This window comes from Chanodichthys erythropterus, chromosome 10 (genome assembly GCF_024489055.1).
Source record: "Chanodichthys erythropterus isolate Z2021 chromosome 10, ASM2448905v1, whole genome shotgun sequence".
Classification (NCBI taxonomy): domain Eukaryota; kingdom Metazoa; phylum Chordata; class Actinopteri; order Cypriniformes; family Xenocyprididae; genus Chanodichthys; species Chanodichthys erythropterus.
In genome coordinates, this window is record NC_090230.1 from 18480879 (window position 1) to 18492574 (window position 11696).

At 42.0% G+C, this 11696-nt stretch overlaps 1 protein-coding gene across 1 annotated transcript in view; it reads left to right on the forward strand.

Moving 5' to 3' along the window:
* Window positions 1-10599, forward strand: part of LOC137029204 (calpain-2 catalytic subunit-like) — a 40333-nt gene extending 29734 nt beyond the window's left edge. Inside the window, exons 8-21 of the mRNA XM_067398756.1 lie at window positions 20-94; window positions 175-335; window positions 429-598; window positions 1915-1926; window positions 7518-7729; window positions 7984-8020; window positions 8805-8870; window positions 8955-9012; window positions 9136-9200; window positions 9675-9743; window positions 9920-9998; window positions 10114-10230; window positions 10336-10394; window positions 10483-10599. Coding sequence (XP_067254857.1) covers window positions 20-94; window positions 175-335; window positions 429-598; window positions 1915-1926; window positions 7518-7729; window positions 7984-8020; window positions 8805-8870; window positions 8955-9012; window positions 9136-9200; window positions 9675-9743; window positions 9920-9998; window positions 10114-10230; window positions 10336-10394; window positions 10483-10506 — 1204 coding nt within the window. The 3' untranslated portion in view covers window positions 10507-10599. The remainder of the gene's footprint in view (window positions 1-19; window positions 95-174; window positions 336-428; window positions 599-1914; window positions 1927-7517; window positions 7730-7983; window positions 8021-8804; window positions 8871-8954; window positions 9013-9135; window positions 9201-9674; window positions 9744-9919; window positions 9999-10113; window positions 10231-10335; window positions 10395-10482) is intronic.
* Window positions 10600-11696: the final 1097 nt, after the last annotated feature.

Below are 11696 nucleotides of genomic sequence, written 5' to 3' on the forward strand. Positions count from 1 at the left end.
TTTCCCATCTCTTCCTCAGTTCCAAAGAATGGGATAGTGTCAAACCAGAGGAGAAAGCGAAACTGAATCATTCAGCTGAAGATGGAGAGTTCTGGTAAGAAAACTTGGGCTTTTTAACCTTTTAACCCTCAACAACATAACAAATAACTTGACTAATCTTCCTCATCCTGTTAGGATGGCGTATTCTGACTTCATACAGCAGTTCTCGAAGTTGGAGATCTGTAATCTGACTCCAGACACTCTTTTAAGTGATGATATGAGCCGCTGGAACTACAACCAGTTTGAAGGAAACTGGAGGGTGGGCTCCACTGCAGGGGGCTGCAGGAACTACCAAGGTATATCGAATCAACCTGAATGTGCTTGAAACCAAATTTGGTTTTAAAGTTGTTTTTGTTGCACCATCCAATCATTTGGTTTCTCCCCTCCAGCTACATTCTGCTCAAACCCTCAGTTTGTGATCAAGCTTGAAGATGCAGATGATGATCCCTATGATGGCAAAGATGGATGCACGTTCCTTGTGGGTCTGATGCAGAAAGATGGTCGTAAAGAAAAGCGGTTTGGACAAGACCTGAACAGCATTGGCTTTACTATCTATAAGGTAATTGGTTACATAATACCATTGAAACTAGAAAAAACTCTCAACACCAAAAACAACTTTGCAACCAACAGCACCACTGGTTCTAGAAGTGTCTTTCCAAGTCATTTTCTCCATAAAGATTAAAAATATGGTGGCCCAGTAGTGCACAACACAATGAAATTAAAAAAGCAAACATAAGTTCACAACATAACAAAATTGAGCCACAACACAACAGAATAAAGCCACAACACAACAGAATCAAGCCACAACACAACAGCAATGCTAAGCGGTAAAGTTAGTTTTCCTTGCCACTGTTCTATAAAGTCGGCAGTAATATCAATACCACGATCAGTTTTAACAGTATGTAGCCACCGTATATCGACATGAAATATTAATTCAAAATCACCTACGTGCAAAATAGCTTCATATTTATACCTGTGAATGATTTGACGCGATACCACGGTGCACGGTGAAGGGAACATCTGCCAATTCCACCAAGTGGTTAAAACGTATAATTTGTATTCATTACAATTAGGCTACTTATAACATTTAAAAACAGACATATTCAAATTCCAAAGCTTGTCAGTCTTACCAACAGGAACTAATAAGCTTTTGAATTTGAACATGTCTGTTTTTAAATGTTAAACAAAGTCATTGTAATGAATACAATTTATATGTTTTAACGACTTGGTGGAATTGGCAGACGTTCCCTTCATCATGCTTCGTGATATCATGTCAAATCATTCACAAGTATAAATATGAAGCTATTGTGCACGTAGTGTGATTTTTAATTAATATTTCATGTCGATATACGATGTTTACATACTTAAAACTAATCCTATTGATATCTTTGGAAGACTGTCAACTTTATAGAACAGTGGCAAGGAATACTAATATTACCGAGCTCTGAGAGCCCCCAAGTGGTCGGAAGTATTTCCGTTGTGTTGTGGCTTGATTTCGTTGTGTTGTGAACTTATGTTTGCTTTTTTAATTTCGTTGTTTTGTGCACTACTGGGCCACCGTATAAAAACGTGAAAAAACTTATAAAAAAACTTTTATAAAAAAGTTAAAGAAAGATTCATTAACCAAACCAACCTGCTAAGATTAATCACAAAATTACAAAATTTGATTTGAAACTGTATAATTGGCCTATTTGAAAATCATGGGTAGTGCAGTTCTGCACCTGTTTGATTACTAAATAATTTTTTCTTAAATGATGTTGAAATATTGATTCTGTCTGGAAATGTAAAAACAAACAAACAAACAAACAAACAAAAAACAGAATGAATATATTATAATATAATATATTAAATAATATAATATTCTTTGTTTTTCAGGTTCCAGATGAGGTGTGTATGAGCTCTATATGTTTTGTACATAAGAGTAGCTGGACAACACAAATGTAAGGCAAGAAAAAATTACATTTCAGTGCCTTTGTATCTCAAATTTTTCTTTTCAAAACTTTCTCCTTTAGGAGAGAATGCAGAGTTTCTTGGGTGAATGTAATTCTTTGAAAGTTAATGCAATTTTTTTGGAGGAACAGTCCTTTGGGAGAGAATGCAAAGTTTCTTTGGGGAACGCAATCCTTTGGGAGCAAATTTTTTTTGGGGAGGGCAATCCTTTGGGAGAGAGCGCAACGTTTTTCTGGGGAACGCAAAGTTTCTTGGGGGAATGCAGTCTTGTGGGAGAGAACGCAGAGTTCCCTTTCGATACTTCACTCGTACTGCGTATGGGGAAAGGTCTCCTTTTTCCCGGTTACTGAAGCCTTTTTCAATAACGCAGTGTAACTGCATCGTCATTGGTTCACTCATAGACAAGTTGTTGAACCAATGACGGCGCGGCATAGCTGCGCGGCCTATGGCTACAAAGTCCGCGAATATTCCCGCCGAAATGGGCGGGGTAGCTATATAAGCAGGCGCTTCGCCATAGGATTTCAGTTCTCTCTCCTTCAGCGACGACTTCATATCACTCTTCGCTAATCTCCGGCTGAAGCCTTCGCCGCCTGGAAGAAGCTCGCCTGGGAGAAGTTCTCGCCGCCGTCGAAGAGGCACTCGCAGCGGACTGACCTGAGACCGCCGAACGAAGACAGCGCCGCCCGCTTCCGGCCATCTCTCAGCGTGTCTCCTGCCGCCATCCGGCGCCGTTTAAAGAGCTTTTCCTGCGACTTAACGCCGCTTTCTAAAAGAGCTTTCCCAGCGGCTCTCGCGCTCTAAAAGAGCTACAATCGCCGTTTTCACGGCGGCGGCGTTGCCTCAATGAGACTCATGATACATTTTCTATCTGGGTGAGTGTATTTCTTATCTCAATGCGCGTCGTTCACCGGTCCCTCCCCCGCGAGCCGCCTTAGTTCAGAAATATGACATGACTTTCTTCCCTAGCTTGAGTGAGAAACATGTTTATATGCTTAATTTAATGGAGTATATTTTTGCTGTTTGCACTGAGTCTTCTCTACGCATTGTTTGACGGTTCTGCCCGCAAGCCGCGTTTATTGAGAAATATAACCTGTCGCTCTCCCCCCTCTTGGGTGACACCCATGTTATATACATTCAGTTTATATAGCAGATTTTTACAGAAGTTATCTGAATCTCTCAGCTGAATTTGATATGATGCTCTCCCCTGACTTAGGCGGACTCATGATACATTTTCTATTTGTGTGAGTGTATTTTTCCTTATCTCTATGCGCGTTGCTCGCCGGTTCCGCCCCGCAAGCTGCGTCAATTGAGAAATATGACGTGACGTTTCTCCCCCAACTCGGGCGAGAAACATGTTTTTATACTCTATTAATGGAGCTGATTTTGCTGTTTGCGCTGAGTTTCTCTATGCGTTGCTTGCCGGTTCCGCCCCACAAGCCGCATTCATTGAGAAATATATCATGTCGCTCTCCCCCTGTCTCGGGCGAGACATATGTTATATATTTCAGTTGATGGTGTATTTCTGCCGAGTTTGCTGAATTTCTCAGCGCGTTGCTTGCCGGTTCTGCCCTGCAAACCGCGTTCTTTGAGAAATATAACGACACTCTCACCCATCTCAGGTGAGACCTATGTTGTTTATATATTCAGTATATCAGTCGATGTAGCATATTTATTCCAGTCTCTCTGCGTGTCGTTTGCCGGCCCTGCCCCTGCAAGCCACGTTCATGAGGATGTATGCGCTCACTGAAAGCGAGCTCAATGCTCATTATGCTGGACCTCTGTTCATGTGACTTGCTGGCTCTGCCCTGCAAGCCATGTTCATTGAGGAAGAGCGGTCTCCCTTCCGACACCGCTCGGCTGAATATATCTTGATGCTCTCCCTTGACTCAGGTGGGACACATGATGTATATTTTTTTCCAAGAAGCATATATCTATTTGGTGAGTTTCTCAGCGTGTTGTTTGCCGGGTTCACCCCGCAAACCACGTTCATGATGTATAGCGCATACATCATGAACTTGGTTCGCTTTCACTGAAAGCGAGCTCAATGCTCATTTGTGCTTGGTGGACCTAAAATGCTCATTATGCTGGACCTCTGTTCATGTGACTTGCTGGCTCTGCCCTGCAAGCCATGTTCATTGAGGAAGAGCGGTCTCACTTCCGACACCGCTCGGCTGAATATATCTTGATGCTCTCCCTTGACTCAGGTGGGACACATGATGTATATTTTTCCAAGGAGCATATATCTGTTTGCTGAGTTTCTCAGCGTGTCGTTTGCCGGTTTCACCCTGCAAACCACGTTCATGAGGATGTGTCAGCATTTCTAAAAACTAGCCAGTGTGCAGGCCCCATCCCAGCGGCCTGCCACCTGGCGCCATTCAACCCATTGTCACACGGAGTATCAAGTGGGTTCTGGGGATATATCTCAGGCTACTCGCTCCAGTTTGCTCGCAGACCCCCGCGTTTTGGCGGGGTGCTTCCCACTTCAGTAAACACGGACGACGCTCACGTCCTCCAAGCCGAAGTGATGTCTCTGTTAGAGAAGGGGCCTATAGAAATGGTCTCTCCCTCAAAGAGCGATTACAGCCATTACTTCCTCATTCCCTAGAGTGATGGCGGTCTCAGACCCATCTTAGACCTCAGACTCCTGAACCTTTCCCTCATGCGACGGAAGTTCAAGATGTTAACGCTGAAGCAGATCCTCGTGCAGGTTTGCCCCGGGGACTGGTTCTGCTTGCTGGACCTGAAAGATGCATACTTTCACATCCAGATAGCCCTCCATCACAGGTGATTCTTGATATACGGTCCTTCTATTCGGGCTGTCCCTAGCTCCTCGCACTTTTATCAAGTGCATGAACGCGGCGCTTTCCCCATTGAGACAGTTGGGAATCCGGGTTCTCAATTATCTCGACGACTGGCTCATCCTAGCCCAGTCACGAGCCGAGCTGGAGCATCACAGATCCGTGCTACTCGGCCACATGGAGTGCCTGGGTCTCAGGGTCAACTTTGCCAAGAGCTCACTGCTCCCCAGCCAACGTGTAATGTTCCTGGGTGCAGTCTTTGACTCAGCCCGTATGATGGCTGTAGTATCGTCAGAGCGCGATCTGGCCATTCAGCAGCTCGTGGCATTGGTCAGGAACAGAGCCTATCTTCCTCTGAAGTACTTCCAGAGGATGCTAGGGCTGATGGCTTCCGCCTTCCCGGTTCTGCAGCTCGGCCTTCTTCGGATGCGGCCTCTGCAATACTGGTTGAAGTTCCGGGTCCCTTCTCATGCCTGGCGGCACGGCCGCCTGCGTCTCGGGGTCAATCAGGCCTGTTTGACAGCTCTGAAACCCTGGATGAACCCTGTATGGTTCAGTCAAAGTGTACCCCTACAGGCGGTGTCCAGAAGGACGGTGCTCTCATCAGATGCATCCAACACAGGTTGGGGTGCTCTTTGAAAGGGCAGACCGGCCTTCGGCTCGTGGTCCAATTTATTTCTCAAAGGAGGACGATGCGCTGGCTCACGTCTGGCCCAGCACCCTCCTTTACGCTTTTCCCCCGATTGCTCTGATCTCGCAGATCATCAGACGAATCAGGGAAGACAAGCACAGAGTCCTCCTGGTGGTCCTGCTCTAGAGGAGCCAAGTTGGTCCTCAGAGCTGTTCAGGGTTTCCACGAAAGCTCCGTGGCCGATCCCCCTGAGACGGGACCTCCTCTCTCAGGCGAACAGGTCAATTTGACATCCCTAGCCAGAACTCTGGGCTCTGCACTTGTGGTCCCTCGATAGGAGCTTGCTAACCTCCCCGGGGACGTGCTAAATACCATCTCTGAGGCGAGAGCTCCGTCCACGAGACGCCTCTACGCCCAGAAATGGTCGGTCTTTGTTAGTTGGTGTTCTACACGCAACATAGACCCAGTGGAGTGTGATGTATCTCCGATACTGTCTTTCCTCCAGGAGCGTCTAGAACTGGGTCACACCCCTTCAACGCTCAAAGTTTACGTAGCAGCCATCGCAGCGTTTCATGCTCCTATCGTTGGCCAGTCAGTGGGACGAAACAACCTTGTGGTGCGTTTCTTGAGAGATTCTAGGCGATTGAATCCACCTCATCCTCTCACCGTTCCCACCTGGGATCTCTCTTTGGTCCTCAGAGCTCTCAAAGGGCCTCCCTTTGAGCCACTGTGTTCAGCTGACCTCAGACCCCTGATGCTCAAAACCACTCTGCTACTTGCACTAGCATCGGTTAAGCATGTTGGTGACTTGCAGGCCCTCTCCGTGAGCCCTGCATGCCTTGAGTTCGGGCCCAACGACTCCAAGGTCGTTTTGAAACCTAGGCATGGCTACATCCCTAAGGTGCTCTCGACTCCATTCAGAGCACAGGTCATTTCCCTCTCAGCGCTTCCTCCCTCGTCGGACGAGCGAGAGCTGGAATTGCACTGCCCCGTCAGGGCATTAAGGACCTACGTTGAGCGATCACAGCCTTACCGGCAATCCGATCAGCTCTTTATCTGCTTTAGAGACCGCACCAAAGGGTCTTCGGTCTCAAAGCAACGTCTTGCGTGTCAGACAGTCAACGCTATTACTCTTGTTACTCCTTCGTGGGCCTCAACCGCCCCATAGGAGTTAGGTCTAGTGGAGTTTCGATTAAAGACATCTGTGAGGCGGCCGGCTTGTCCTCGCCGCCCACTTTTGTCAGATTTTATCATTTGAACATCCCGACATTACAAGCTCGGGCCCTCTCGGTATGGTCTAGCGGCCTCTATCGAGCTCCGCTTCATGACACTCTGGGAGTTACTCCCGTTTTGGTAGTGTAACGAGGGTTCGACGGCTCCAGCCTTCTCACTTGTCCTCTGGTTCCCTTGCGGTGTCCAAGACAAGTCCAGTCGTTCCCTGCCGCGGTTGAATTCGTTCCCCATACGCAGTACGAGTGAAGTATCGAAAGGGAACGTACTCGGTTACTAACGTAACCTCGGTTCCCTGAGATACGGAACGAGTACTGCGTTACATGCCGTGCCATGAGGCTGCGGCTTCAGTGTCGTCGCTTCAGTCGAATGACCTGAAATCCTATGGCGAAGCGCCTGCTTATATAGCTACCCCGCCCATTTCGCGGGAATATTCGCGGACTTTGTCGCCATAGGCCGCGCAGCTATGCCGCGCCGTCATTGGTTCAACAACTTGTCCATGAGTGAACCAATGACGATGCAGTTACATTGCGTTATTGAAAAAGGCTTCAGTAACAGGGAAAAAGGAGACCTTTTCCCATACGCAGTACTCGTTCCGTATCTCAGGGAACCGAGGTTACGTTAGTAACCGAGTACCTTTTCCGGGATCGCAATTCCATGGGAGAGTACTCAGAAGTTGGGGAACACAATCCTTTTTCGAGAGAATACAAAGTTTTTAAGGGGAACACAATCCTTTGTGAGCAAACACAAAAGCACTGAAATACAACTGTTCATCCCATTTTACATTTTTTTCCATCACCATACATTTATTTGGAATAAGCTGTGCAAGTTTTCAGATACAGTTTTATCCATCTGTGTTTGTGTTGCAGTTAAAGGGTCGCAACAATATTCAACTCGGTCCTGATGTACTGCTGCGTAAACCACCCGTTGCAGAGAGCAAAAACTTCATCAATCTGCGAGAGATAAGCGAGCGCTTCAAACTGCTTCCTGGTGAATATGTCATCATCCCCTCCACTTTCGAGCCGAATCGCAAGGGAAGCTTCGTACTCCGTGTGTTCACAGAGAAAGAGGCTGCTGCCAGGTTAGTTCCGAGCGTGTAAAAATCATGGGTTTAAATAGTTCTAGTTTTAGACCACATGGTGAAGATGTTGCACAGGTCCTGTTTTGTCTACTCTAGAGTTGACAGTAACACTAAAACATCTGTTTGCTCTGTGTTTGTGTCTGTTTTTAAATCAGAACAAATAAATCACAATTGTTCTTTAAACATTCTTGTATTTGCATGATGGAAGTAATTCAAATGCATGATGGAAGTAATTCTGACTCTCGTCCCTGCAGCCCGATGGATGCAGAGATCAGTGCAGATATTAAAAAGGTGAATTTAAGTTATCATTTAAACATAGCATATATATATATATACACCCATGTTTTTAAAGAGACTTTTTTTAAAAACATTATTTCTATTAGAAAATATTTTTAAATGTAATTTATTCTTGTGATGGTAAAGCATCAATACTCCAGTCTTCAGTGTCACATGATCCTTCAGAAATCATTCTAATATGCTGATTTTCTGCTCAAGAAACATTTAATATGTACAATTGTACAAAATATTTGTATAAAATATGTATATTTTTCAGGATTCTTTGATGAATAGAAAGTTCAAAAGAACGGTTTTTATTTGAAATATAATTGAAATCTAATCTTTTGTAACATTATAAATGTCTTTACTGTCACTTTTGATCGATTTAATGTATCCTTGCTGAATAAAAGGATTAATTTATTTTCAAAAAAACAAAAATTCTTACTGACCCCAAAATTTTGAACGGTAGTGTATAATGCTACAGAAGCTTTGTATTTCAGATAAATGCTGTTCTTTTGAACTTTCTATTCATCAAGGAATCCTGAAAAAATGTACACAACTTTTTATTGATAATAATAAGAAATGTTTCTTAAGCAGCAAATCAGCATATTAGAATGATTTCTGAAGGATCATGTGACACTGAATTTTCAGCATCATTACTCCAGTCTTCAGCTTTGCATCACAGGAATAAATTACTTTCAGAAATATATTCAAATAGAAAACAGTTATATATATATATATATAATACAATATGTATATTTATTTATTTTTCATTTAAAGAACACTTTTTCTTTTCCAGCAATACGTATCCAAGAGTGATGTGGACCCACATTTCAAATCCCTTTTCAATGAGTTTGCTGGAAACGTAAGTCACATGACATCATTTTCAGTTTTGGGTCATTATCATTTTATTTTTCCCAGTATGCATGATCTTGTCTTTTCTCTGCAGGACTCAGAAGTATCTGTGACTGAACTACAGAAGATCCTGGACAGTGTTATCTCGAAACGTAGGAAAACACTTTTCCACTTTTATTCACATAAATATTTAGATATTTGCATTTAAAAGCCCCTTGAAATAGTTTAACAATCTGTTCTGTTCATTCTCACAAAGTTTTTGCTTTTTCACACAGGAACTGATCTGAAAACAGATGGATTCAGTATTGAAACCTGTCGCCAGATTATCAGCCTGCTAGATGTATCCTTACCTCACTGGATAATATGAATAAATAGATAGTTTTTATCAGCCAAACCTCTTTGTCCCTAAATATTTTCTTGAAATACCCCCTTAGATTTTCAGTTAAATTTGAATAATTCTTATATTCTTATATTTCAGTACATTCGCATGTTCACGTTTCTCTTTGGATGACTATTTTCTTTCGTGATTATTTTCATTTAAAAATATTTAAAAAATATAGTTTTTGTAAGTGTTATTTTGATTGTTTTTATTTAAAAAATATTTATTAATTTTATTGTACATTTTATGATTTAATTATTAGCTTTTCATCAACTCACAATATGCCTGCAAACCTCATTTTGGAATTTGAAACATGGATTATCTAAATGTTTTAAGGGTGCTTTAAGATTCTCAACACTAGCATTCTTCCATTGTACGACCGCAGCAAACAAATTAATCATCATAATCCTGCTATAACCTTTGACCTCAGTTCAGAGAGATGGCAGCGGCAAACTTGGCCTTGTGGAGTTTCACGCACTGTGGACAAAGATCCAGAAATATTTGGTATATTATATATTTTGGTAAAATAATTCAGATCAATCAAAAAAAATCTCAAACAAGACAAGGTACAGATATATTGTGCATCCCTATTACGAGAGAAAAACAATGTTGTTCAGATCAATTCTTCATTTTTAGTGATGTTTATTAATGAATGTGGATTTTCTGTCATACCTCATCAGGAAATTTTTAAGAACCGGGATACAGACAAATCAGGCACTATGAGTTCCCATGAGATGAGAGATGCCGTGAAAGAAGCAGGTAATGAGTCTATGGTTAGACAGTGAATTAAGAATACATTTCTTCTAAAAGTGTGTAATAGCATATAGATCATAATATAGAGTGAAATAATGCTTGTATGTGTTTTCCTCTACAGGGTTCCAGCTGAACAACGAAGTACTTCAGGTGATAATCTCACGTTATGCCAATCAGCAGTACGCCATTGACTTTGATTGCTTCGTCAGCTGCCTGATTCGCCTGGAGATGCTCTTCAGTAAGTTTTACTGGAGATTATCCAGAATGTTTTAAATGACTGGAAATAAATGGAATTATGACAGTTTGTGTTTAACTGTAACGTTTTCACCTGTGCTCTACACAGAAATGTTTAAAACGTTCGATAAGAAGAACACCGGGAAAATCGAGCTGGATATCCTGCAGGTGATGCACAAGTGTGAACACGGACGTTGATTTCTGTATCTCCTCAATGTAGCGTTATCATTTACAGATGTGTTGTTTTGTGTTGCAGTGGCTCTGCTTGGCTCTCAGTTAAAAATCCACTTACCATAATTGCACGAGAAGTCCATTCATTTCCTGCACTTCAAATGAGGAGGACACAGCAGACCAGGAATATACTAAAGGGGGGTTGCTTGAGTAAAATCAACTATATGGGCATAAGCTAAACTTTGAATTGCTTTCAAAATGCAATATGTTTATGGTGCTTATCTGCTGAAAATAAAACCATTTACAATAATAAAGATGACTGAATCACATTTTTCATATTTACAATGTCTGATGATTTGATATCCTGTTTACAAGTAATTACCATTGTTTCCACCAAAATAACATTGTTTTTAAACTATGACATTGAATTATACCATGGTATTTATTTACATGGTAGTACAATGGTACTTTATTGTTAGTGCATATAAACGGTCAAAGATTAAGCTATAGATAGGGACTTTGTGAGAGCTCAATACTCGTTCAGCTGCACAAAAGCGCCACCTGTCGTATTTTAAAGGCGGTGCAGGCAGCGTTGATTTATACACATGATGTACAGGTGCTGGTCATATAATTAGAATATCATCAAAAAGTTGATTATTTCACTAATTCCATTCAAAATGTGAAACTTGTATATTATATTCATTCATTACACACAGACTGATATATTTCAAATGTTTGTTTCTTTTAATTTTGATGAGTATAACTGACAACTAAGGAAAATCCCAAATTCAGTGTCTCAGAAAATTGACCAATACAAAGAAAGGATTTTTAGAGCTCTTGGCCAACTGAAAAGTATGAACATGAAAAGTATGAGCATGTACAGCACTCAATGCTTAGTTGGGGCTCCTTTTGCCTGAATTACTGCAGCGATGCGGCGTGGCATGGAGTCGATCAGTCTGTGGCACTGCTCAGGTGTTATGAGAGCCCAGGTTGCTCTGATCGTGGCCTTCAGCTCTTCTGCATTGTTGAGTCTGACATATCGCATCTTCCTCTTCACAATACCCCATACATTATTATATAAACATATTTTATTTGTGAAAGTAATATAAACATCAGATATTTTTGTATTTAAATAGAATGTTGACTTACTGAACAGTTACACTTTTTTAACAATTACATTTTATGTGTAGGCCTATTTTCTTATTAACTAGTAAAACTACACATTTTTTAAAAAACAAAATATAGTTTTAAGCAGTGTATTGCTAACTAACTAAGTGTGCTACACTCTAAGAAAAATCT